Here is a 23,059-nt window from a genome sequence, read left to right on the forward strand (position 1 = left end):
CCTCCCCCCACGGACAGCCCTGTGGCCCAATGCAGAATAATGGAGCATGGTTGCCCCCTGGTGGCAGAAAGTAAAATCAGTCAAGGAAGGGAGGTGTTTGCTTGTATATCCCAGAGGAAAAAGATGTTTGTTTGATTGATTGATTGAGTCATGGGGCTTGAACTCAGGGCTTGGGCACTGTCTCTGAGCTCTTTTTATTGTTGTTGGTCATGGGGCTTGAACTCTGGACCTGGGCGCTGTACCTGAGCTCTTCAGCTCAAGCCTACCCCTGGAGCCACAACCCCACTTCTCATTTTCTAGTGATTAATTGGAAATAAGAGTCTCTTGTTCTTTAGTGCCCTAGTTGGCTTTGAACCGCAATCCTCAGATCTCCACCTCCTGAGTAGATAGGATTACAGGTGTGAGTCACCAGCCTTGGTTCTCTGAGCTCTTCTATTCAAGATTAGCACTGTACCACTTGAGCCATAGCACCACTTCTGGTTTTCTGGTGGTTCACTGGAGATAAGAGCCTCACAGAAGCCAGTGCCTGGTGGCTCATGCCTGTAGTCTTAGCTACTCAGGAGGCTGAGATCTGAGGATCGCGATTCAAATCCAGCCTGGGTATGAAAGTCCATGAGACTCTTATGTCCAATTAACCACCAGAAGACTAGAAGTGGTGCTATGGCTCAAGTGGTAGAGTGCTCAGTGACAGAGCCAAGGCCAAGTGTTCAAGACCCATTTCCAAAAAAATAGTCTCACAGGGGCTGGGAATGTAGCCTAGTGGTAGAGTGCTTGCTTAGAATGCAGGAAGCCATGGGTCTGATTCCTCAGAAAAAGCCAGAAGTGGTGCTGTGGCTCAAGTGGTAGAGTGCTAGCCTTGAGCATAAGCAGCTCAGGGACAGTGCCCAGGCCGTGAGTCCAAGCCGCAAGTCTGAAAAAACTAACAAACAAAAAACACAGAAATGAGCTGTGGTAGAGCACAACCCTTGAGCATAAAAATCGTGTAAACTCATGCTTGTCATCCTAGCTACTCACGAGGCTGAGACCTGAGGACTGTGGTTCAAAACCAGCCCATGAGACTCATCTCCCAAGAAACCACTCAAAATGTGGAGAGTGCTAGCTTTGGGCAAAAGAGCTCAGGGTCAATGCCCAGGCCTTGAATTCAAGCTCTACAATACAAACGATAAAAAGATGAAAGGCGGGGCCGGGAGTTTGGCCTAGTGGTTAAAGTGCTTGCCTAGCATGCATGAAGACCCGGGTTCGATTCCTCGGTACCACATACATAGAAAAAAGCCAGAAGTGGTGCTGAGGCTCAAGTGGTAGAGTGCTAGCCTTGAAAAAGTCTAAGGACAGTGCTCAGGCCCTGAGCTCAAGCCCAGGACTGGCAAAAAAAAAAAAAAAAAAAAAAATGAAAGGCCCCGAGTTCAAGCTCTAGTACCAGAGCACGCGCGCATGCACGTGTGCACACACACAATTACAATGATGTATTTTATGCTTTATGAGACACATACACACACAACTCTAAAAAAGGCACTTGCCTCAAGCTGTCCCTTCCTAGGGCCTCCAATCTTGGTCAGGCTCAGGCTAGAATCCTGAGAACCATACTGCTGGACAGTTGAAGTGACCACAGCTCAGAAAGCTTCAGTCACCAGCCTGTGATCACCACGAGAGGCCCCAGCTGGCATTGCCCCTCAGGCTACGTGGTTCACAGCCCCAGCTCTTAACCAACATCTCAGAGTGACTGAGTGGCCCTGGGTCACAGCTCAGAGCAGAGTGGGGACAGCTCCCTGTCAGCTCAGCCAGGAACACAGTAGGAGAAATGGTTAGAAACCAAGAGAGAGAAAGTGTGTGTGTGTGTGGGGGGGGTGCTGGTACTGAGGCTTGAACTCGGGGCCTGGCTCTGTCCTTGAACTTTTTTACTCAAGTGTAAGCTGGCACTCTACCTCTTGAGCCACAGCTCTACTTCTTACCTTTTGCTGGTTTATTGGAGAGTAAGCATCTCATGGACTTTTCCTGCTCGAGCTGGCTTCAAAACCCGATTCTCAGCAGAGCTTAGCTTCTTAAGAGTAGCTAGGGGCCGGGAGTTTGGCCTAGTGGTTAAAGTGTTTGCCTAGCATGCATGAAGACCCGGGTTCGATTCCTTGGTACCACATACATAGAAAAAAGCCGGAAGTGGTGCTGAGGCTCAAGTGGTAGAGCTCTAGCCTTGAGAAAGTCCAAGGACAGTGCTCAGGCCCTGAGCTCAAGCCCAGGACTGGCAAAAAAAAAAAAAAAAAAAAAAGAGTAGCTAGGATTACAGGCGTGAGTACCGGCACCCAGTGCTATGTCTGGATGTGATTTACCCTTGGAGACTGACTGAGTACAAATGCACAGTCTCTGCACACAGCAGGGCTGTGTGCGTGTGTGTGTATGTGGGGGCATCCAGAGCCAAAGACACCAGACTGCTTCTAAGACATGAGTTTATTGGGTGGGGTGACAATGGTTATCAGTGCAGTGGCGCTGCCCCAGGCTGGGGCTAGCGGTTCGGTCCAGTGTATGTGAGGCCCCGGGTGCTGGGGGCACCCAGTGAGCATCAGGCATTAGCAGCAGGTTGAGGGGAGCGACCTCCCCTCATGGGTCACCCCCAGCCCAGCTGGGCCTGAGGGTCCTGGGGACATCCTTAGGTGTCTGTAGTGGAGCCCGGAGGCTCAGGGGGCAGAGGGCGGCGGTGCCGGAGGGAGCCCTTCTCTTCCTCCTGCAGGGGGGACAGGCCAGGTGTGTCAATAACCAGCATGGGACATGCCATGGCCACACCCCTGACACACCTATAGACACTACCTCCCACTCAGCCCCGCCCTAGGGGAAATGAACCTCTTGTGTCTCCCCGCCCCCCCCCCCCGCACCCATGCTCCTTTAGAAGCCCATCGGGGTTCTCAGACAAGACCTGGACAGCCCACCCCAAGGGGCCCCAAGGGGGGACACTGGGGTGTCAGCTCTCACCACCTCCGAGGCCGTGCTGGGGCTGGCGCCTTCAGGAGAGCCCCCTTCATCCCTCGAGCAATCGGGGCCTGCCTCTTCCTCATACTCCGTCAGGCAGTCCGATTCTTCCCCTGGGATGAAGGGTAGGGCTCAGGGTGAGGGCATCCAGGCTGCTCTGGGATCCCCAGGTATCTTTAGACCCCATTCCACTCCTCCAGGGATGCCCTGGGCCCTCACCATCAGCACAGCCATCTGAGACGTAGGTGGTAGGGGGTTCAATTCGGGACACAATCTCTGCCAAGTCAGTGAAGCCAGAGCTGGGGAACGCCAGTATCTGGGGGAGAGGGGATCCCTGAGATGTGTCAGGTCATTGAGGCTGGGGAAGGGGTGAGCAAGGTTTGGGGGTGTTGGGGTGGGTCCTGGAGAGGCCCCAACGTGACCATAGGCTTACATCTGCTCGACGGCTCTCGTTAAGGTCTGTAGATCTCCGGTCTGTGAGCATCTTCTCGATAACATCGCCCCGTGTCCAGCCTCCAAACACGGCCTTCCCGTACTGGTAACCCACGTCCTACAACAAGGGATGGGGGTTGGGGCCATGCCTGGCCCCCCTTCCTGCCATCACCACTCGCTCTGCCTATGCTCTGGGCCCCCAGGTGCCTGACCCTCTAAGAGGCATTTGAGATGAAATCTATTTCAAGGTCAGCCCTATGTTGCGTGCTTACCCAGCATTAGCAGTCAATCCCTTCACCTCCTTTCCCACTCAACCCCTCGATACCAGGTCCTAAATGACACATCTAGTGGTGGTGGTGGTGGTGTGTGAGATTATTTTCAAGGCCTGCAGATAGGCAGAACATCTGGGGATAGCTTACGGTCTCATGTCCACAGTAGGTATCACTAATCTATCATGGCACACTTCCTCCATCATCTCAGAAAGGACGTCAGAGAATTGTACACGTGGCCTCTAGGCAGCAGATACTGGTCAATCTCAGCTGGCCGGGACTATGACACATGTTTCAGGGCCAGTGGGACAGGATATAAACACAACTAGCCTCCTCTCCCAGATCTGTGGCAGACATTACTGATTAATCACTGCTGTCATTCCCACCTGGGAAGAAACTGGCACAGGAAATCACTACCAGGTGCTTCACATAATAAGCTTCACTACCACCCCCACCGCTGCCGCCGCCATGCCCAGTGCAGACATCACTGATGGATCACTGATCACATCCCTAACGTTGCAGATAGAGCCCTAAAGCCTTCCCCCTCACACTGCTCTGGGGTTTACGAAGCACGACTCTTGCCAGCCAAGCTGGCAACCACATCTCCCCCATTCGCTCACGTAAATCTGGTCAAACTTCCCAAAGTCCATGGTCTTGAAGCAGTCGATGGGTGGGCGCAGATACTCGCAGTAGGAGCTGGACTTGACGACCTCCAGCTGCCGCACGCAGGACACATAAGCCAGTCGGGACTGGATCTCTGCCATGTCTGGGACCTTCACTTTCTCTGCCCAAGGGTTTAGCCTCTTCCACAGCAGCCACCAGCCAGACAGGCTGTCCCCATAGGTACTGAGGTCCGTCTCATCCTGGCTTCCCACATCGATGGCGATAACCGTTTTGGCACCCATGCTACGGGCGATGTCCGCTGTGGGGCCGAGGGGTCAGCAGGCTGCTCCCAGAGGGGCCCCAGGCAGGGACGATCAACCCAGTCCCAGGGATGCCAGTATGCAAATGACATGCATGTTATGCAAATGAGGCTGAGGGAAGAGGGCAGGGTGATGGCCCAGTGGGCATGGTGGCGTGTCTGTGGACCTTTGTGGCCAATGTGTGCAACGCAGGGAGGGTCCCCAAAATGGATCAGGAGCACAAAGACGGGTCTGCAGCCAGGCTCAGCTCAAGGAAACATGCAGGTCTCCATTCGACTTGACACATGTCCCACGTGAGCTTATCTGTTTCCTGGAACATGTGTTCAGGCCTTGTGTGGGAAAAAACTGCGGTGTGTGTCTTAGGGGCCTGGGTTTCTGTGCCACCTCTACACGTGTTTCCTGTGTCCAAGTGTGCTTCCCATCTGTAGGTGTACCCACCTGCTCATATGTGTGGTGCGGCAAGAGAAAATCAATCCAGCTTTGTAGGCTATGATGCTATACCCTGCCACTGTAACCCCAATAACAGGCCAAAGGACTGGGGATGACAATCCCTATACAACTTGGTCCCCCGAGTCATGAAGCTTGAACTCAGGATCTGGGCACTGTCCATGAGCTCTTTTTTGCTCAATGCTCTGCCACTTTGAGCCACGGCACCATTTCTGGTGTTTCTGGTGCTTCACTGGAAATAAAGCATCTCATGGACTTTCCTGCCCACGCTGGCTTTGGGCTGCAATTCTCAGATCTCAGTGTCTTGAGTTACTAAAATTATAGGTGTGAAATACCAGTGCCTGGCTCTAAAACTTGCTACAGGATTGTGTAAACTCGCTTGCCTCTCTGCTGCACTGGTGAAAACCTAACTTGATCACACAGGGGCCTGTTTTGTGTGCACATAGGCCCAGAGGCATGGGTCCACAGAGTATGCAGAACAGGTGTGAAGAGATTGACACGTGGACAGATGCCATCTCTCCAATGCATAAGTGTTTTTGTACACACATGTGCATGCACTCTATCTTCAACCTGTACACACAGGTTGTGCTCTGGCTCCCTCACCTGAGCTTGGCTGCTGGAGCTTGTGTGTGCAATGGTGGTGTGTGCGTGCGTGCAGTAACACACATGAGCGGTGTGTAAGCCGGGCGTGAGTCAGCCACTTGCCTGGCAGGTTGTTGATGTAGCCTCCATCCATAAGCAGGTGCCCATCCTTTGGGTCGCAGAGCGGGGGCAGATAGCCTGAGAGCGTCATGCTGGCACGCACATACCGCCACAGAGAGCCTGCCCGGTGGGACACACAGACAAGACACACACGGACACGCTCAGACACACTTGAGAGGCCCAGCCAGACCTGGTACGTTGTTAACGTAGCACCCGTCCACCAGCAGGTGCCCATCCTTGGGGTCGCAGAGTGGGGGCAGGTAGGGGCAATAGGAGGCACTGGCCCGGATGTAACGCCACACACAGCCTGTGGGGACGTTGGTAGGCAGAGGAGGTGAGGCATCCCATGAGCCTCCAGGCCCCCCACCCCTCAGCTAGGACGTACCTGGGGTCTCTGGGACATTAGTGGGTGATGGTTAGTGGCTGATGGCCGGTCACTTGTGTTAACCATGTCTTAGTGGCTCAGCTGTCCCCTCCCCACGGCCCCTCCCATGTGGGCACAGCCCATGTAGCTGAGCCAGGCAGGATAATGGCACACACCATCTTTGTGGACTCGCATGGCTGAGGCAGTGATGTCTGTGGTCACATTGAAGTATGGCAGCCACAGGTCCTGTAGGGACAAGGACCATGGGAGGGAAGGCTGGGAGCTGTTGTGGACTGGGGCGGGTAGAGGGGGAGCAGGGGTGTAGGCAGATGTACCTCGATCTGTTTATCTTGAAAGACACGGTGGATACTTCTGTTAAAGGCTGAGCCAGTAAACATGGAGGTAACGGGATAGGTGAGATCCAACATGGGCTCCATGACTGAGGTCATAGCCTAGAGGTATGGAGACCAGGAATCACCTGGAATTTCTGAGGGATTTGAGCCCAGAGGGTGGACCGCAGAGGGTGGGTGGTCTTCCAGGACCACTCAAAGTAGTGGCTGGGGGTCTTGAGTGTTCTAGCTGGGGGTGAGGAGTAGGGTCACTAGTGGAGAGATGGTAGGGGAACATCCAAGTTCTCAAATTATTCTACAGGGGCTCACGCAGGTCCTGAACCTGTCCCCCGCCCTCATCCGCTCAGGTCTCCCAGCACTGTTAGGGTACTACAACCCCAGACCCTCCAACACACACCTTGGCCCATTCGCGAGCCCGCTGCTTGGTGCGGCTGGCGCTGCGCTCCTCAGCGTAGAGGGCTCCGATGAAGGAGCCGATGGACGTCCCGCCCACGAGGTCGACCGGCACCCCTGCCTCCTCTAGTGCCTTTAGCACCCCGATATGCGAGCAGCCTCTGCGGGGTTAAGGAAGCCCAGTGACCACAAGGTGATGAGCTAAGCCCTGCCCCGGGGGGCTACCCTGTGGATAGCCAAAGAACCAGGCACCAGGCTCCGCCCCATGGAATGTGCCCCCCCCCCTCGCCTAGCCCCGCCCCTTGGCTCCCCCTCCTCCAGCACTTAAGAACCAGACATCTCCCTCCACTGCGGGAGTCTGACATGTAAGCTCCACCCCCGGGCACCGAGGTCCCACTACCCGGAAAGCCTCCACGGAGAAAACCACGCCCCCGAACTGACCACGCCCAGCACAAGTGCACCCATGCCACGCCCCCCAGAAAATCCTCCAATGGTTGTAGTTCCGCCCCCAAGTAGCCCCGCCCAACACAAGACACCAAGGCCACGCCCCTCACCTGGCCCCGCCCCCTCCAAGCACCAAGGCAATCGTGTTTCCTGTGAGCACCCGGGCCAGGCGGGAGAAGTCACTGTGCCGGTCTGCGCGTTTGGAGAAAACCTTCTCATAGAGCTCGTGCTGGGGATAAGAATAGCGATGCGTCAGGCCAGCAGTGGGCCGTGGATACCCCAACCACATCGGAGACCCTGGCTGCCCACCCCTAGCTCCTCCAGCCCTGGCCCCGGAACCCAGGTCTCACCAGCTTGGTAGGGCTGCGGCGCGAGAAGAGGCGGCGCGGGCAGCGCAGGTGCAGATGCCCGGAGCACCAGCTGCGCATGTTGAGCCACTCCACGGTGCGTGCCGGGCCCGGGCCCTCCTCCCGGTGTAGGAGGACCAGCTGCTTGAGGGCGCGCACGGCTGTGTTCTCCAGCATCTGCTCCAGCTGGAGGATGGAAGTGGAGGTCAAGGCCTCGCCCACTCCGTTTGGGTGAGGATGCATGCGTCCCGATGTGGGCACGGGCAGGGGCAGAGGGTGGGGTTCTTGGAGTGGGGGAATCACTGCTGATGGCCACCGAACCTGGCCAAGGGTAGGCTCCTGGTCACCCAGGCCCACGATGAGGATGCAGTCGGCCTGGCGCAGGCAGCGCACCGTCCAGGGCGTGAGCGACGCGTCGGTTTGGTAGAGCACAATGCGGTGCGCGTCCTCCTGCTGGGCCAGCCACCCTGACAGCCGGAACTCTTGGATGCTGGGATGGCATGGGGGAGCGTCATCGTGGGGGCTGGTCTTGGGTGGTACACTCCAGAGACCAGAGTTCCATTTCTGGGAGGAGCTTACACACTTACACACTTACACACACACACACACACACACACACACACACACACAGAGGTAATGGAAGTTCATGTCCTAGAGGAAGGGGATCACCCACTGTCTGCAAACTGACCCATGGTCGGGCACCTAGCATTCGCCTATCTTAAAGGATCAGAGGCCTCTACACAGCCCATGCCTTGCTCCCCTCTGAAGCCCCCACACACCTATCCAGTGCTGAGGCTCCCAAACGCGCCCGGATGATGTCACTGTTGAGGAGGAGTGTGGGGCCTAGGGCAGGTGAGGGGGGGAGGTTAGAGCTGAGGGGCCTCTCTCCAAACAGAACGCCCCCACCATCCCTAAACCTTGAGACCCTATTCCATTCCCCACCCTGCCCATCCGCCCAGCATGCTCCCATGCCCACTCACCAGTGTTTCCCAAATATACTCCCTACCTCCGCAGTCCCAGGGCCTGCCCTGGACACGCCCCTTCCCCCCACTGACCAATGGCTTGCAGGGCGTGTTGAAGCTCCAGAGTGAAGGCTACCATGGGTACCTCGGCACACACAGGCAGGACGGCCACCGTGGCCAGGTTGCTGGCTGGGTTGGTGAGTTCTGAGTGGGGCAGGACACCAAGCCCAGAGCCTGCTGGGATCCCAATGGAGAGATTCTGCTATGTAAGTCTGTCGTCCCTGTCTCTTCTTTATTCTCATCCTCTTCCTCCTCCTCCTCCTCCTTCTCCATCTTTGCAATTTGATCCCAACTTACAGCCTGACCACTGATTAAAACATGGCCATGTAATCTCCTTTGCTGGCTCTCACCTCAGCGGGGCTCATTATACAACAGTCACTCCCACTGTGTCGGCAGAGCCGCTGGTAACCCCAACCTACCCTGGGTTCCTTTGTCTCAACCCAAGACTACACCAAATAAACACACTTTGACCCACTTACTCTTTCCCAAGTTCCTGGCCAATGACCTAGACCAAGCCAGCAGCTCCCATCTCTTGCTTTCTTGGTAGCTGGATCCCCCTCCTTTGTGACTGCCTTAAAAAGCTCAAATGTCTTCCCAAGGCCTGGGACACTTATCCCAGGTCATCCCTCTCAATCAGTTTCCTCCTGATGGTGGTTCAAAATCACCAGACACCCCCATCTCCCCCCCACACACACACACAAATTAGGGCCTTCCTAGCTCTTATGCACATTTAATGCCATCTCACATATGGAGTCTCAGCTCTGTTTCCAGGAAGCCTCCCTCTGCTAACTACCCAACATAGTGGTGCTTCTTTTTCTGTGTATTTTACAAGTTGCATCTTCCCTATCACCACCACAGTGCCCATGAGGAAGGAGGTAGTAGGAGCCCCCAGAGGATTGGCTCACCAACATGTAGAACCTTTAGCCTACATTTCAGCATGTCTGAGACAAAAGGCAAAGTGGGGGACAAGAAACCACACTTCCTAGCACTTGGGTAACTTTAGAAGCCATTTGGCAACTTGGTCCAAGCCCTGTCCTCCATCCATGAACACCAGACGCCTTCATACATTAATCTGACTCCTTCCTATGTGTGCAGGAGTAAACTCTATCCAGCAAGTCCTGACAGAGGAATAGAGCTCCCAGCTTAAAGACCCAGTCACCCAGCAAGGTCAACCAACACCAGAGAGCCTTGAACAAGCGCCCCTGTGAGCCAGGACGCCATTTCTCAGAGTAAACTCCATCCTCCAGCATGCTCGGACCCTACTTCTGCCCTGTCTCAGCTCTGGCAAAATTTATGCTGGAAGCCGCATCAGGTGGCTCATGCCTGTAACCCTAGCTACTCTGAAGGCTGAGAGCTGAAGATCAATGCTCAAAGCCATCCCGGGTACAAAAGGATCTGAGACTCTTATCTCCAATTAACCTCTAGAAAATAGGAAGTGGGGCTTGGCTTAGGGTAGGGTGGTAGCCTTGAGCTGAAGAGCTCAGGGGCAGTGCCCAGGCCGAGTTCAAGCCCCTGACCGCCCCCCCCAAAAAATTATGCTGATTCCGTTTCCCCCCATGCTTCTTCTGCATTGCAGTAGCTATTCCCCCACTACCTGGGAAAGGTCCTTGCAGCTGCTGCAGGTTCCCGAGAATTTTCTGGCTCAGTAAGTGGATGAGGCGAGTCACAACCTGGAGCCAGGAAGACCCAGGGGGTCAGTAAGGAGGAAGAGCAGCTGTGCCGCTCCCAACTTTCTTACCTGCACCCTGAAACCTAGGGTCCCTGCTACCTGGGCCCTGACCCCGGAGCCCCGCCCACCCCGGAGCGCCCCGCCCCCGACGCCTGCCCCACCCACCTGCGGGTACCGCCGCTTGATGTGGCCCAGGGTGCCTTCAGGGAGCTTGGCCAGCTCCGTATCACGCACGGCATGCACCGTGGTGGCCCGCGGCTGCCGGGTCAGCGCCTCCACCTGTGGGTTCAGGGGCATGACAAAGCTGTGGGGGCCAGGGGTCCCGGGGGAGGGGCACAGAGGGAACCTGACCGTCCTACTCAGGGCTGGAGGGGGGGCAGCCTCCATCTGAGCTCCTGGGGTCCCTCGGAGGGAGAGGGGAGCCCCAAGCCACGGCCAGTCCCCCCACTGGGTCACACTCTGGGGCCTTACCACACCGATGAGGTCCCCGCGGCCATATTCCCCCACCAGTTCCTTCTTGCCGCTGCCCCTCTGGATGACACTGCGCAGGCGCCCGTTGAGCACGATGTAGGTGCAGTCAGAGCGGTCGCCCTGCCTGGGGTGAGGGATGGGAGGGTGCGTGAGGCGGGGCGGGGCCTCGTGTGACCCGGGTGGGGTGGGGTGTGTGCGGGGGGTGGGGGAGGGATGGCGCACCTGTACAGCGCGCGGCCAGCTTCCACCGCCGTCCAGTCGATGGCGAAGTCCATCTGGCGCACAAAAGGTGACATCCTGGCGGCCACCGTGTGCGCGGCGCTCAGCACCACGCTGGGTTGGGCGCGCATGATTCTGAGGGCCACGAGAGGGGGAGCGAGGTCGGGGACCGTCCTGAACCGCCCCCTCCCCCCGAAATCAGGGCTTAATATGGCGTTGGGAGGCCGTACTCGTAGAAGTCGGACTTGGAGATGCGCAGGAAGGTGCAGTCGCGCTGGGCGCGCAGCGTGAAGATGAGGGGCTCCCCCGTGAGCACCGCCAGCTGCCCCACCAGCTCCCCGGGCTGGGCCACGAAGAGACACACGTCCTCCGCCTTGTCGATCATGCGCTGGTACACGTGCAGGCAGCCCCAGAGCACGAAGTGCAGGCTGGCATCCTGGGAGGGCAGGAGGGAGCACAGGAGATGAGCCAGCATGGCGCACCCGGGTGCTCCCCAAACTCAGCTCTGGGTGCCCCGTGTAGAGAGGGTTAAAAGAAAGCAGGGTGCCGAAAACAAAGGCCCCACGAGGTGGCTCACGCCTGTAACTATTTTAGAGGTGGAGAGTGTGAGGACCACAGTTCTAGGCCAACCTAGGCAAAATTTGGTGAGGACTGACCTCCCCCCCCCCCACCCCACATCTCAACCAACAATCTGGGTTGTGGTTCAGCCTTATATCAATCCCAGCTATAGGCATAGTTAGATAGAAGGATCACAGTCCAAGGCTAGCCCAGGTGGGAAAAAAAAATGTGGGATGCAATCTGATAAATAAGTAAAACCAAATTAGGGCCGGGACACGGCTCAAGTGGTAGAAAAACTGCCTAGCAAAGCATAAGGTCCAGTGCAAATCAAGCCCCCCCCCCAAAAAAAAAAGGTGCGGTGGCTCACACCTGTAATTCCAGCTACTCAGGAGGCTGAGATCTGAGGATCTCGGTTAAAAGCCAGCTGGGGTACTACACAGCTGAGAGACTCTTGTGTCCAATTAATCATTAGTGGGGCTGTGGCTCAGGGTATGGTGGTACCTTTGAGCTGAAGAGCTCAGGGACAGTGCCTGGGCCCAGAGTTCAAGCCCCACAACCCACAAAAAGAAAGAGAGAGAAAGAGAGAGAGAGAGAGAGAGAGAGAGAGAGAGAGAGAGAGAGAGAGAGAGAGAGAGAGAGAGAGAGAGAGAGAGACAGGGAGGAAGAGAGAGAAAGAAGGCAGGCCAAAACAAAAACAAGATTTCATGATTAAAATTTTGTACTTGGGGAATCACATTAACAAGAGAAACTTACACAGTGGGAGAAAATACTTGCATCTATTAGATACTTGTATCTAATAAGGATTCCATGTATGACACATAAAAATTTTCTACAACTCAGTCACAAAAATTCCTAATCAGATCTTAAGCAGGGTTTAAGATCTACAGACACTTCTTCAAAGAAAACACCGATATCTAATTAGCTAGCAAAAGCCAGGAGTGGATCTGTGGCTTGAAAGGTGGAAACAAGCCATGCCCCAGTGACTCACGCCTATAATTCTAGCTACTCAGGAAGCTGAGATCTAAGGATTGTGGTTGAAAGCCAGGCCAGGCAGGAAAGTCTGTGAAACTCTTACCTCCAATTAATCACTAGAAAACCGAGGTAGAGCTGGAACTTAAAGTTGTAACTCACTAGCCTTGAGCAGGCACCCCCCAGCCTCCCCCTCAGCCCTGCAAAGAAGTGAAAACAAATGCTGTACTCAGATGAGAGGATGAAGAAATTGCAGGCCATACTTATGTGGAATAAATAATTATTTAAATTTAAAATAATTATTTTCAGTGCTGGGGATCAAATTCACATATGCAGCAAGAGCATTCACCACAGGACCTTTATACAACCTGTTCTCTGCCTGGCATGACTTTTCCTCCAATTATTCCCAGTTAATTGCTCCCCTAACCTTCGTCTTTGGTCACATCCTTGGAGGCCCCACCTTGTTTACACCAGACTTTATTGTGCCAACAGGTCATATATTAATTTCAGGTCATATAGTGCCAATAAGTCATAATTTTACTATTCACTTGGGAGATCCCTTGAGTCCTGTCTGTCAGCACTACTGTCACCATGCTGGCTTTTCCTGCTTCTAGTCCAGTAGGCAGCATAAGGTTCACCACTGAGGCTTCTCTCCCCTTCCATCAGCCAGACTTATCCTCCTTCTGTTTCTTCATCAATGAAGAAATGAAACTTCCTCAGACAGAAAGATCCTTCCCTTCTATCACCCTAACCTATCTGCCACCAAAAAATAAAAAAACAGCCAGGCAGCAGTGATCACGTCTGTAATCCTAGCTACACAGGAGGCTGAGATCTGAGGATTGAGGTTTAAAGCCAGACAGGGCAGAAAAGTTCCTATGAGACTCTCTTTTTCTCTACTTCTTGAGCCACAGCAGCAGTTCCCCTTGTGAGACTCTTATCTCCAATTAACCACTAGAAAACCAGAAGTGGTGCTGCGGCTCAAAGGGTAGGGCGGTAGCTCAGGGGCAATACCCAGGCCGAGAGTCCAAGCCCCACGACCAACCAAAAAAGAAAAAAGAAAAAGAAAAAGAAAACTCTACAGCCAAAACAGTGGTGGGAATGGGCGTGAGGTAGGAGGGGAGAAGACTCCAGGAGACGAGACACACACAAATGTGCTGGAACCTTCTACAATGGACAATTCTAGGCTGGGATTGAGATGAGCACACTTTTTTTTTTTAAACAGGAGTCCTCAGATTAGAAAGCCTGTTTTAGTGCAGGACTTCTCAGAACTTTGAATAACTTAATGATGTTCACTAGAAATGAAAAATGCATAAAACATCAATTCCCAAAACTGTTCAGTCATGAGTATTTTAAATAGAGGTTTGAGTCTTCCTTATGCAAAAGGCTTATGACCAGGAGTGTTTCAGGGTTTGGCTTTCTCCACTCCCCCCTCATCCCCACCCTGTCCCCAAACACACTTTGAAATATTGCATAAATATGAGATTGCTTTGGGCAACAAATCCCAGGCAGGGAGTGGTGGCTAGCGCCTGTAATCCCAACTATTTGGGAGATGGGGTAAAAGATTGTGATTTGGGGCCAGCATGGGCAAAAAAATGTCAAGTGAGACTCCATCCTAACTAATAAAGCTGAGGAAGACAGATGCTGGCGGCTCACACCTATAATCCTAGCTGCTCAGAAGGCTGAGAGCTGAGGATCATGGTTCAAAGCCAGCCTAGGTATTAAAGTCCATGAGACTCTTATCTCCAATTAACCACCAAAAAAAAAAAAAAAAAAAAAAAAGCCAGGAGCTGGCCCGTGGCTCACACCTGTAATCCTAGCTACTCAGGAGGCTGAGATCCAAGGATCAAGGTTCAAAGCCAACCCAGGCACAAAAAGACCTGAGACTCTTATCTCCAATTAACCTCTAGAAAACGGAAGTGGGGCTTAGCTCAAGGATAGGACAGTAGCCTTTAGCTGAAGAGCTCAGGGAGTCACCCAGGCTGAGTTCAAGCCTTGAACTTGAATAAATAAAATACATAAACAGAATACATAAATCGAAGACATACATACTCACACATGTGAGTGTATAAATAAAGCTGGGTGAGGGGGCTTGGGTCTGTCACCCCATCTGTGTGGGAGGCAGGCATGCATCACTACACAGGCATATACGACAGTCTCAGTGTTGTACATTCCAGTCAAGCAGCCTCCACTTGCCTGGCACCTGAAGTACCCCACTCACGTCATGATAAGCAAGAATAGGGTGGCATTGTCACATGCCCCTGGGAGTGGGGAGAGGGTCAAATCACCTCCAGGTTAGAACCACAGGTATACAGTCTTGGAGAAAAGCAGAGCAGGAAACTGGTCTCGCCAAAGCCAAGACAATCCCAAGGTGTCTGGAGAAGGCTGCACTGGCAGGTGGAGCTGGAGTGGGGAATCACTCAGATCTCTCAGAGGAACCCCTGAGGGGGGGTCCTGGGGTAAATGCCCTTGCTTGAGCTCTTCAGCTCAAGGCTATCACCCTACCCCTGGGCCTAAGGTCCCTAAGCTCTTTAAGCTCAAGGCTACTACTCTACTCCTTCAGCCACAGCCCCACTTCCAGTTTTCTAGTGGTTAATTAGAGATAAAAAGTCTCCCATTCTTTAGTGCCTGGGCTGGCTTTGAACTGCGATCCTCAGATCTCAGCCTCCTGAGTAACTAGGATTATAGGCATGAGCCACTGTGCCTGGCCCCCCACTTCTGTCCAGGCCCCTCTCCCAGGTCTCAGAGCATATGACCTGCCGCCAACTTAACCTGTCATCTTAGGACTCTCCTGGGCCTGTCACCTTCACGCATGTTCAACGTTTGTGTTTCCATTCACGTTCCCATCCCATCAGACTTAGGAAGCTGAGAACTTTCTAGATCCTTTGCCCAAGTCACACAGGGAGCTAGGACAGAATCCAAATTTCAACTCTGTGCTGTTCCTCTCTCTAATACCTGAACTTGCCCCCCAACTGTGGGGTTATGGTCAGTTCTCCCCCTTGGAGGGTGGGGCTGTTTTTCCACATAGAACGTGTGGAAAATAGGCACACTTTGTGTGCTGCGGGGGCTGGGAGGAGGCTACTGAGTCTAGGTTGTGATTGTGACTCATATTTATGGAGCGCCTGCCCTCCCACAGTTCACAGTTGTGAACTAAGATATTCCTAAGATCTTGAGCCTAGAATCCTAGATCATCTAACTAGGTGATCAGGAGGAGTGGGGTTCGAAGCCAGCCCTAGTAGAAAGACTATAAGCCCCCCCCTTTCCCACCCTATCACAGGCGGGAGGGAAAGAGTTGTTAGGTATCCACAGGGACTTGTGGTGAGGGAGTTAAAAAGATGAGAAGATACCCAGGTGTCAAGAAAAACAAGAGCCTGGGCCCAGAGGTCAAGGGTCAGAGGCTGGGCATACCTGGTCTCCTTGCCGAGCAATGATGGTGCCTGCTTTGGCATGATGCAGGAAGACCCGGCTGTTGAGAAGGGAGGTGTCCTAAGAAGGAAGTGGGGTTGAGATGGGTGCAGCCAGGCCTCCTTCCCCCCATGTTCCTTGCTATCCCCAGTCCCCCCCTCTGCTACCCACCTCAATCCGCATCAGTTTGGCCAACTCCCGCTTTGCTGCCTCAAAGATGCTACTGGTTTGGCGGCCCTGGTAGGGCCCAAAGGGGCAGCTGCCAGTGGCACTTTCATCCTCGCTGTAACTGTATTCACAGGCGCCCGCCGGTTGCTCCCGAGGTTCCTGGGTGGGGGTCTGCAAAAAGCGAGGCCTGTGATCTGCTGGGCACCCCTGACCCAAGCACCCACCTCCTTTGGAGATGCCGCTACTGGTGAGGCTGGGATGCAACCCCGGGGGTGGGGGGGAGGCCCTTACTCGAGCTGGGACAGTCTGGGGTCCGCCAGAGGCCTCTTCTTGCAGTGACAAAGATATCCGGCCACGTTCATAGGCCATGTCGAAGTCGGAGCGGGGGCCACCCTGCAGACCTGTGGGTTTCAAAAGGGGGGGCAATAAAAATCAATGAAGATGGAGCTAGAGATGCAGCTCAGTGCAGGCTGTGTGAGGCCCTGGCTCCATTCAGTTAATAAAGTAGATAAACAAAGAGGAGAAGGACTGCAGTTGTAATAGATCACCAGTCCTACCCCATGCAGGGCCAAGACCACGGCTATGACCATGACCATGGCAGACAAGACCAATCAATGACCTCACCCTCCCTCTGCATGCTTCACTGCCGTGATCAGTCGATGACCACACTCTCTCTCTCTGCATGCTTCACAATCCAACTGGGAGGATGCCACCTCATTGAATACACACCACATAAGTACCTGAGCAAGGACCACTGGCACCCCCATTTTACAGGTATGAAAAGAAATCAAGCCTGGTAAAGCCTGGATTCTAGTGCATAGAAGCTAGGTGGCCTTCTCCCTATGCCGGATTCCCAAAGTGTTCCAAACCTGAGATGTCCACTGGCATGGAGATACAGCGGCTCAGCAGAGGGGCCGGGGGGGCTTCCAGGGATGTGGGCTTCACGGGCTCCCCTGGGGGTGGGGGTCCAGAGCTAAGATTAGGGGTGAGAAGGGGAGGGGGGGTCCTCTTGTCGTCCCTGGGGACTGAGGGCTAGGTAAAGCAATCCTTGGGGATTTTGGTAGGACCAGACAGGAGGTCTGGGAGCCAGATGGGAGTGACTCTGGGTACCTGCAGGTCCGGGCAGTGGAGCCCCAGTGGGGTCAGGAGGCCGGCTGGGGGTCTCCCTGGGCTCCTCTGAGGCCGAATTGCCGACCACCCTCTTGCAGCCACGCACAGGGCTGGTGCGGGCTGGGAGGCCTGGGCTGGGGAACAAGCGCAGGGGCTGGATCTCCTGGGTTAGGGGACAGAAAGCAGCTTGTGGCACATCCCAGGGGTTCCCACCCAGTCCCCTAGGCACCCTCACGCTTGCCCCCCACTTACGTGGCTGAAGAGCTCATTGGTCAGACCCAGGTAGTTGTGCAGTGCCAGGAAGGTCACTCGCTGCAACCTCACCATGATGATCTGCAAGGGTGGAGGCGTGGTCAGCAGATGGGCGTGGCCATACGGGCATGGTTATAAGCGGGTCTGCCGGGGGAGGGGTTAGCTTGGCGGGCGTGGCCGGGCCGGACCTGGGAAAGGGGGCCAGGTCTGGCTGCTTGGAGCTGATAACCAGTGGAGAACCTGAGAACCACAGTTCCAGTGCCCGCTGAGCTCTGGCTGGCAGAGATGGGTGGGGGTGGAGACCGGGATGGGGTGTGGCCCCCCTCATGGGTGGAGAAAAAGGCTGCTAACCTGCACCACCCGCACCAAGCTCTCGGGGTACTTGGTGAAGACAGCAGAGAAGGCCTCCACCGGAAGCCTAAGCACAGTGGAGTCACGCGCTGCACGCGCGGACACGGTCCTCTGGGGGTGCTGGTGACCCTGGGGGAGAAGGGGCAGACGAAGTCAAGGGCTGTGAGTCTCTCACCCCCCCCCCCCACCTTCGCCAGCACCAGCCCCTATAGGGTCCACCAGCAACATCAGGGGCTAAAGATGGGGTCCGGGCATCCTCACACTCCAGCACCCCTCCTCCATCCCATCCCTGGGGTCCCTCGGGTCACTCACGGTGATGACATCCAGGATGCTTAGAAGGCTGTTGACACTGTCCCCGGGGACCACTTCTTTCACCACACACTCCTTTCCGTCCTGAGACACAGGGCCACTCACCCGTGCTGGCCTCGCCCTGGGAACCCACCCCCATCGACCCCGTGCTCACTGCAGCCTATCTCTGAAGTCACCACCAAAGGGTCACACACTCCCTTGCCTTCTTCCTTTTTTTTTTCTGCCAGTCCTAGGGCTTGAACTCAGAGCCTGGGTGCTGTCCCTGACCTTCTTTGGCTCAAGGCTAGTGCTCTACTACTTGAGCCACAGTGCCACTTCCATTTCAGGGGCGGGGTGGGGGGGAGGAGTTTACTATCAGAAATAAAAGTCTCTCAGACTTGCCTGCCCAGGCTGGCTTCGATCTCAAGCTTCCCGAGTAGCAGGATTACAGGCATGAGCCGCCCAGCCAGCTTCCTATGCCTTCTGCCTAAACATCCCTGGGGAAGCCCCTCCCCTCTGCCCTGCTTCCTACAGTGGCCTGAGGGTCAACTCACAGGCCCAGGCAGGCAAAGCTCCAGGAGCCCGTCCTGAACCACATAGATGCTGGCATCTGGCTGGCCTGGCCTGAAGACGTAGTCGCCCTGACTAAGACGCTGGAAGACCATGTGGCGGCACAGCTCCAGGAACAGTGGCTTCTCAAAGTGGCCCAGAACCCTGTGAGATGGGTGGCAGAGGAGGGATGCTAGTCCAGACAGTGCCCCCCCCTCCAGCTCTGCAAGACCCATCCCCCAAAACTGCCCATACCCCAAAACACTGACCGGACATTCTTGAGCATGTACAGAACCTCAGAGGGCAGGTGGGAGTTAGCCAGGTCGCCCTCTGTCAGGTCAGCCTCCAGCACAGAGGGTGGCGGCTCTTTCCGCTGTAGTGTTGGGGTCTCCTTTGGGATGCGCAAAATCCTGATGGGAAGATAGGTGGGGAAGATAGGAAAGAGTGAAGACTGACTTAAGGACCCCCCCCCCCCCACACACACACACCTCTGGTTTTCCTCCACACAAATTCCTTCCCTGGGTTCACACAAAGCAAACTTCCCACTGTCTAAATTGGGCTACTTGGTTTTCTAAATAAAGTTTTATTGGCACATGCCATGTTCATTCTACTTGCATACCACTTAAAGTGACTTTAGAGTTTATAACCATAAAGTTGAATAGTCCAAGCAGGAACTGTATGTGGCCTGCAAAGTCCAAATTATTTACTATCTAACCACCCCCCACACACATCCATTTCCCATTTTTGATGGATTTTGAGGGTACTGGAGTTTGAATTCAAGGTGTAAGGCTTGCTTAATGCCATTTGAGCCATACCCCCCCCCCCAATCCTAGCATCTAGCCACTCACAGAATACATTTATTAAAACTTGTGATCTTGATTGAATTAAGAAACATCTAGGAGGCAGATGCTGGTTTTCATGCCTGTAACTTTTTTTTAAAGCCCTGTTCCAGCCTATCTAGAAAAGAAATTAAACACTCCAAGAAAAGTAGACCTTCTATAAAATAAATTTAAAAGAACCAGCAATTTTTTGGGGGAAAAAAGAAATATCTAGCAAGGGGGATGGGAGGTAATAAACGGATAAATCATGAGATTCATAATTTCATGGCACTTTTGGGAGGTGGGAAGGTGGGAGGCAGAGGTTCTGTGGAGGAAATAGTCACTGAAGGCATGTTGTGGGGTACTCAATCTGCCCTAGGTCCTTCTTGTATTCCTCTCTCTGCCATGATGGGAACCTTGACCTGCTCTGCCCCCACTGGAAACACTGACCTGTGTGTCAAAATAAATCCTTCTAGGGCTGGGAATGTGGCTTAGTAGTAGAATGCTTGTATGAAGTCCTGGGTTCAATTCCTCAGTACCACATACACAGAAAAAGCCAGAAGTGGCACTGTGGCTCAAGAGGTAGGACACCAGCCTTGAGCAAAAGAAGCTCAGGGACAGTACCCAGGCCCTGAGTTCAAGACCCAGGACTAGCAAAATAAACAAATAAATAAATAAGAAACAAAGAACAATAATAAATAAGTCCTTCCCTCATTATATTGTTAGATACTTGGTCACAGAGATGATAAAAGGTAACTAAGAAAGCAAGTCTTGAGGCTGGCACTCCACTAGTCATCCTGTCTAGTAAACAGATGTTCCAGTGGTAATGACAGACCCAGACATTAGTTCCAAGGTATGATCAGACCCCAGAATATGCATTTCTGTTTGTCACAGGAGCCCAGTCCCACACTAAGTCCCTCAGATAGCCTCTCTCAGACTTTCAAGGCATTGGGCATGCCTTGAAAGTTGCTTGTTATATAGAAAGATTTCCAGATACAGGCTGCAGGCTATCTTCTTTATAAGGATCCCTTATATTTAATAATAATAATAATAATAATAATAATAATAAAGCCAGGTGCTGGTGGCTCATACCTGTAATCTTACTCAGAAAGCTAAGACCTAGGGGCTTGAAGCCAGCCAGTCAGGCATTTTAAAAGTCCAAGAGACTCTTATCTCCAATAAACCAGAAAAAAGGTTCAAGTGGAGGTATGGTTTAAGTGGTTAGGACGCCAGCATTGAGTGAAAAAGCCCAGGGACAACATCCAGGTCCTGAATTCAAATTCCAATAGTAACACACCCACAAAACCATCCCGTGGTAAAGAAATGCCACTGAGACAGTCCTTAAAAGACACAGCCCAGAGGTGCTGAGATAGCTCCTCAGGTAAGAGAGAGTTTTGAGATGCCCCTGCCATAGGAAGGACTTCCATACCAGCCCATGGACTTAAAGCACCCCCAAGATATAATTTTGTCTCTCCCTGTCTCCCCCGCAATCCCAGTGCTAGAATCACCAGATACCAGCCTTACTTCTTGGCAATGTTGAGCATTTTAAGTTTCTTCTTCATTCGTGGCCGGGAAGTGGTGGAAACAGAGGAGTCCACCAAGGAAGAAGTGGACTGTGAGACCTAGGGGAATTAAGGGAGGAGAAAGGGGGGGCCGGTGATCAATAAAAGGGGGGAGGGAGGGACTGGGCTCCTGCGGTGACCACGGGAGGCCTGGGCTCACCTTCCGCATAATCTTCCGGCCATAGAAAAGCACTTTGTCCCTCTTCCGGAACCGGTACCGAGGCCCATCCGGGGCTGGAGTTTCTAGGGACCGGAGAGGGGGGCGATGCGGGGACACTGAGTTCCAGCGGACGCCCACCCACCAGCCTCCTCCCCTCCACCGGGGCCCCTCCGGGTCCTCACTCGGTACTCGTAGTCTCCGCACCACCAGGAGGATGAGCACTGCGGTGACCACCACCGCCACGCCGGCCCCGATCATCATGCCCAGCACCTGCGGGACGAACGGCACCGGATGCCCACCGCAGGTCGGTCCCGCCGAGCCCTCCTCGAGGGCCGGGACATCCTGCGTCTCAGCCCCCGAGGAGGTCATATTCAGCCCAGGACTCGGTGTCCCCATCTGCTGAATGGGCCGGTGCGGCGTCCTCCTCTACCCCCGCCTTCTTCTCCTCCTCCTCCTCCCAGGGGAGGGGAGGGGGGGGACGCCACTCTTTCCCCACCCCCACGACGGCTTGGGGTGGCTCGTGGTGAACGCTGGGAAACGTAGTTCCGTGCGAGCGCGCAGAGCACGCCGGGAGTTGTAGTCCTACGACCCATTCCAGTCCTTACCATTCCGGTTTGCAGCGGGGCCTCCATCGGTTTCTTCAGGCTAGGTAGCAGGTCCGAGAGCCCGCAGTCCTGGGAAGCAAGGAGCGGTAGGCGGCAGCGCCAGGACGTCAATCGGGGAGGGCCTGCTCGACCCCGGCCGCGCCCCTCACCGCAAGCCCGGCCCCCAGCCACAAGCCCCGCCCCCTGGGTACCTTCGGCCCCGCAGGGTCCATCGGCCGGAGGTGGGGTGGGGGCCGCTCGAGGGACGCTGTGAGACAGATGGATGGGTTGCAGACCTCCTGGCCCGGACGTGGAGGTTAGGCGAGTCCCCTGCTCCCCGCCATTCCCGCACTCGGAGGTCGGATCAGCCTCCCTTCCCTTCCTTCCCAGGCCGGGGTCAAAGGGAAGCCATCCAGGCAATCAGGGTGAGCTGCTGGCGGGCGGGTTCTCCCAGGGCACGGCTCCTTCCGGCCGGGGGGTCCCCTTCCCGGCCTTTTCCCCTTTCACCCCCTAAGCGTTGCTCTCCTACGCCCTGCCAAAGACTGGGACGTTCCGCTCTTGGAGAAACGGGGACCCCGTGGTGTGCTGGACAACCGGCTCCACACCCAAGCCGAGTCCCTGGGGAGCCGGGGCGCGGGAGCGCCGTCCGGAGAGCCCCGGGAGGGGTCCTCGGGAGGCCTGGGGCGGGGTGAGCCCGCGGGGCGCTCCCTGGATCGTTTACTATCACGCGGGGCCCCGAAGGGCTGAGCATCCCCGGGACTGCGTAACCAGCCAGCCAAGCCGAGAGGCGTAACCAGGGACGCGGGGGTTACAGGTGGGCGCTGCAACGTTGCTGACCGATCCTGAACGCAAGGCCAGCAAGGGGGGGAAACCGCGGACTGGCCGGGCACGTCGCTGGCGCCCGGGGGCAGGGGTCCGCTAAAGGTTATCTCTGGATAGCTGGGGAGTTCAGCGTAATCCCTGGGCCCTGAGCCGTTTACCTGGAATATTCCTGAAGTGACTACTTACTTCCCTTCCTCTCCGGGGTGCTCCTGGCTACCGATGCGGAAACACCGGCGAGAAGCAGGGGTGGAGGTGGGGGGGTGGGGGCATCGGAAAGTCGGGACCTACCGGGAATCAGAGCACAGGTTTGGGGCAAGGTGCAGCTCCGCTAACGAGCCCCGAAGGGACGCCCCTACCGGGCCCACGGAAACGGAGACTCACCCAGGGACGGCAGCCGGGGTCCACGCTGCGCCAACCCCGCCAGCTTTCCGCTCGGCGCCGCAGGCCCGGCCCCTTTAA

At 54.9% G+C, this 23,059-nt stretch overlaps 1 protein-coding gene across 10 annotated transcripts; it reads right to left on the minus strand.

Annotated features, from left to right (window-relative positions):
- Positions 1–2,421: 2,421 nt before the first annotated feature.
- On the minus strand, positions 2,422–22,856 carry Pnpla6 (patatin like domain 6, lysophospholipase). Of its 10 annotated transcripts, none has more exons than XM_090341758.1 (35): positions 22,759–22,856; positions 21,991–22,046; positions 21,800–21,868; positions 21,377–21,464; positions 21,195–21,277; positions 20,997–21,094; positions 18,924–19,064; positions 18,660–18,819; positions 18,130–18,210; positions 17,818–17,946; positions 17,467–17,547; positions 17,215–17,377; positions 16,974–17,057; positions 16,396–16,505; positions 16,108–16,275; positions 15,940–16,017; positions 11,238–11,443; positions 11,011–11,142; positions 10,789–10,912; positions 10,483–10,596; positions 10,243–10,318; positions 8,682–8,825; positions 8,406–8,469; positions 7,948–8,116; positions 7,630–7,812; positions 7,390–7,508; positions 6,840–6,996; positions 6,428–6,544; positions 6,269–6,338; positions 5,732–5,848; positions 4,277–4,578; positions 3,389–3,505; positions 3,175–3,271; positions 2,959–3,068; positions 2,422–2,713 (listed from the first exon to the last, which is right to left on the minus strand). In XM_090341758.1, exons 2-35 carry the CDS (start codon positions 22,009–22,011, stop codon positions 2,639–2,641), a joined length of 4,047 nt encoding a protein of 1,348 aa, XP_090197884.1. In that variant the 5' UTR covers positions 22,012–22,046; positions 22,759–22,856; the 3' UTR covers positions 2,422–2,638. The 10 variants fall into 10 exon arrangements, with proteins under 10 accessions (XP_090197884.1, XP_090197885.1, XP_090197891.1 ...); XM_090341759.1 differs by having other exon boundaries at positions 22,787–22,836; XM_090341765.1 differs by lacking the exons at positions 5,732–5,848; positions 22,759–22,856 and adding an exon at positions 5,919–6,035 and having other exon boundaries at positions 8,682–8,822; positions 21,991–22,122.
- Between the last annotated feature and the right edge of the window lie 203 nt (positions 22,857–23,059).

This window comes from Megascapheus bottae, chromosome 1, assembly GCF_031878675.1.
Source record: "Megascapheus bottae isolate mThoBot1 chromosome 1, mThoBot2.hap1, whole genome shotgun sequence".
Taxonomy (NCBI): Eukaryota; Metazoa; Chordata; class Mammalia; order Rodentia; family Geomyidae; genus Megascapheus; species Megascapheus bottae.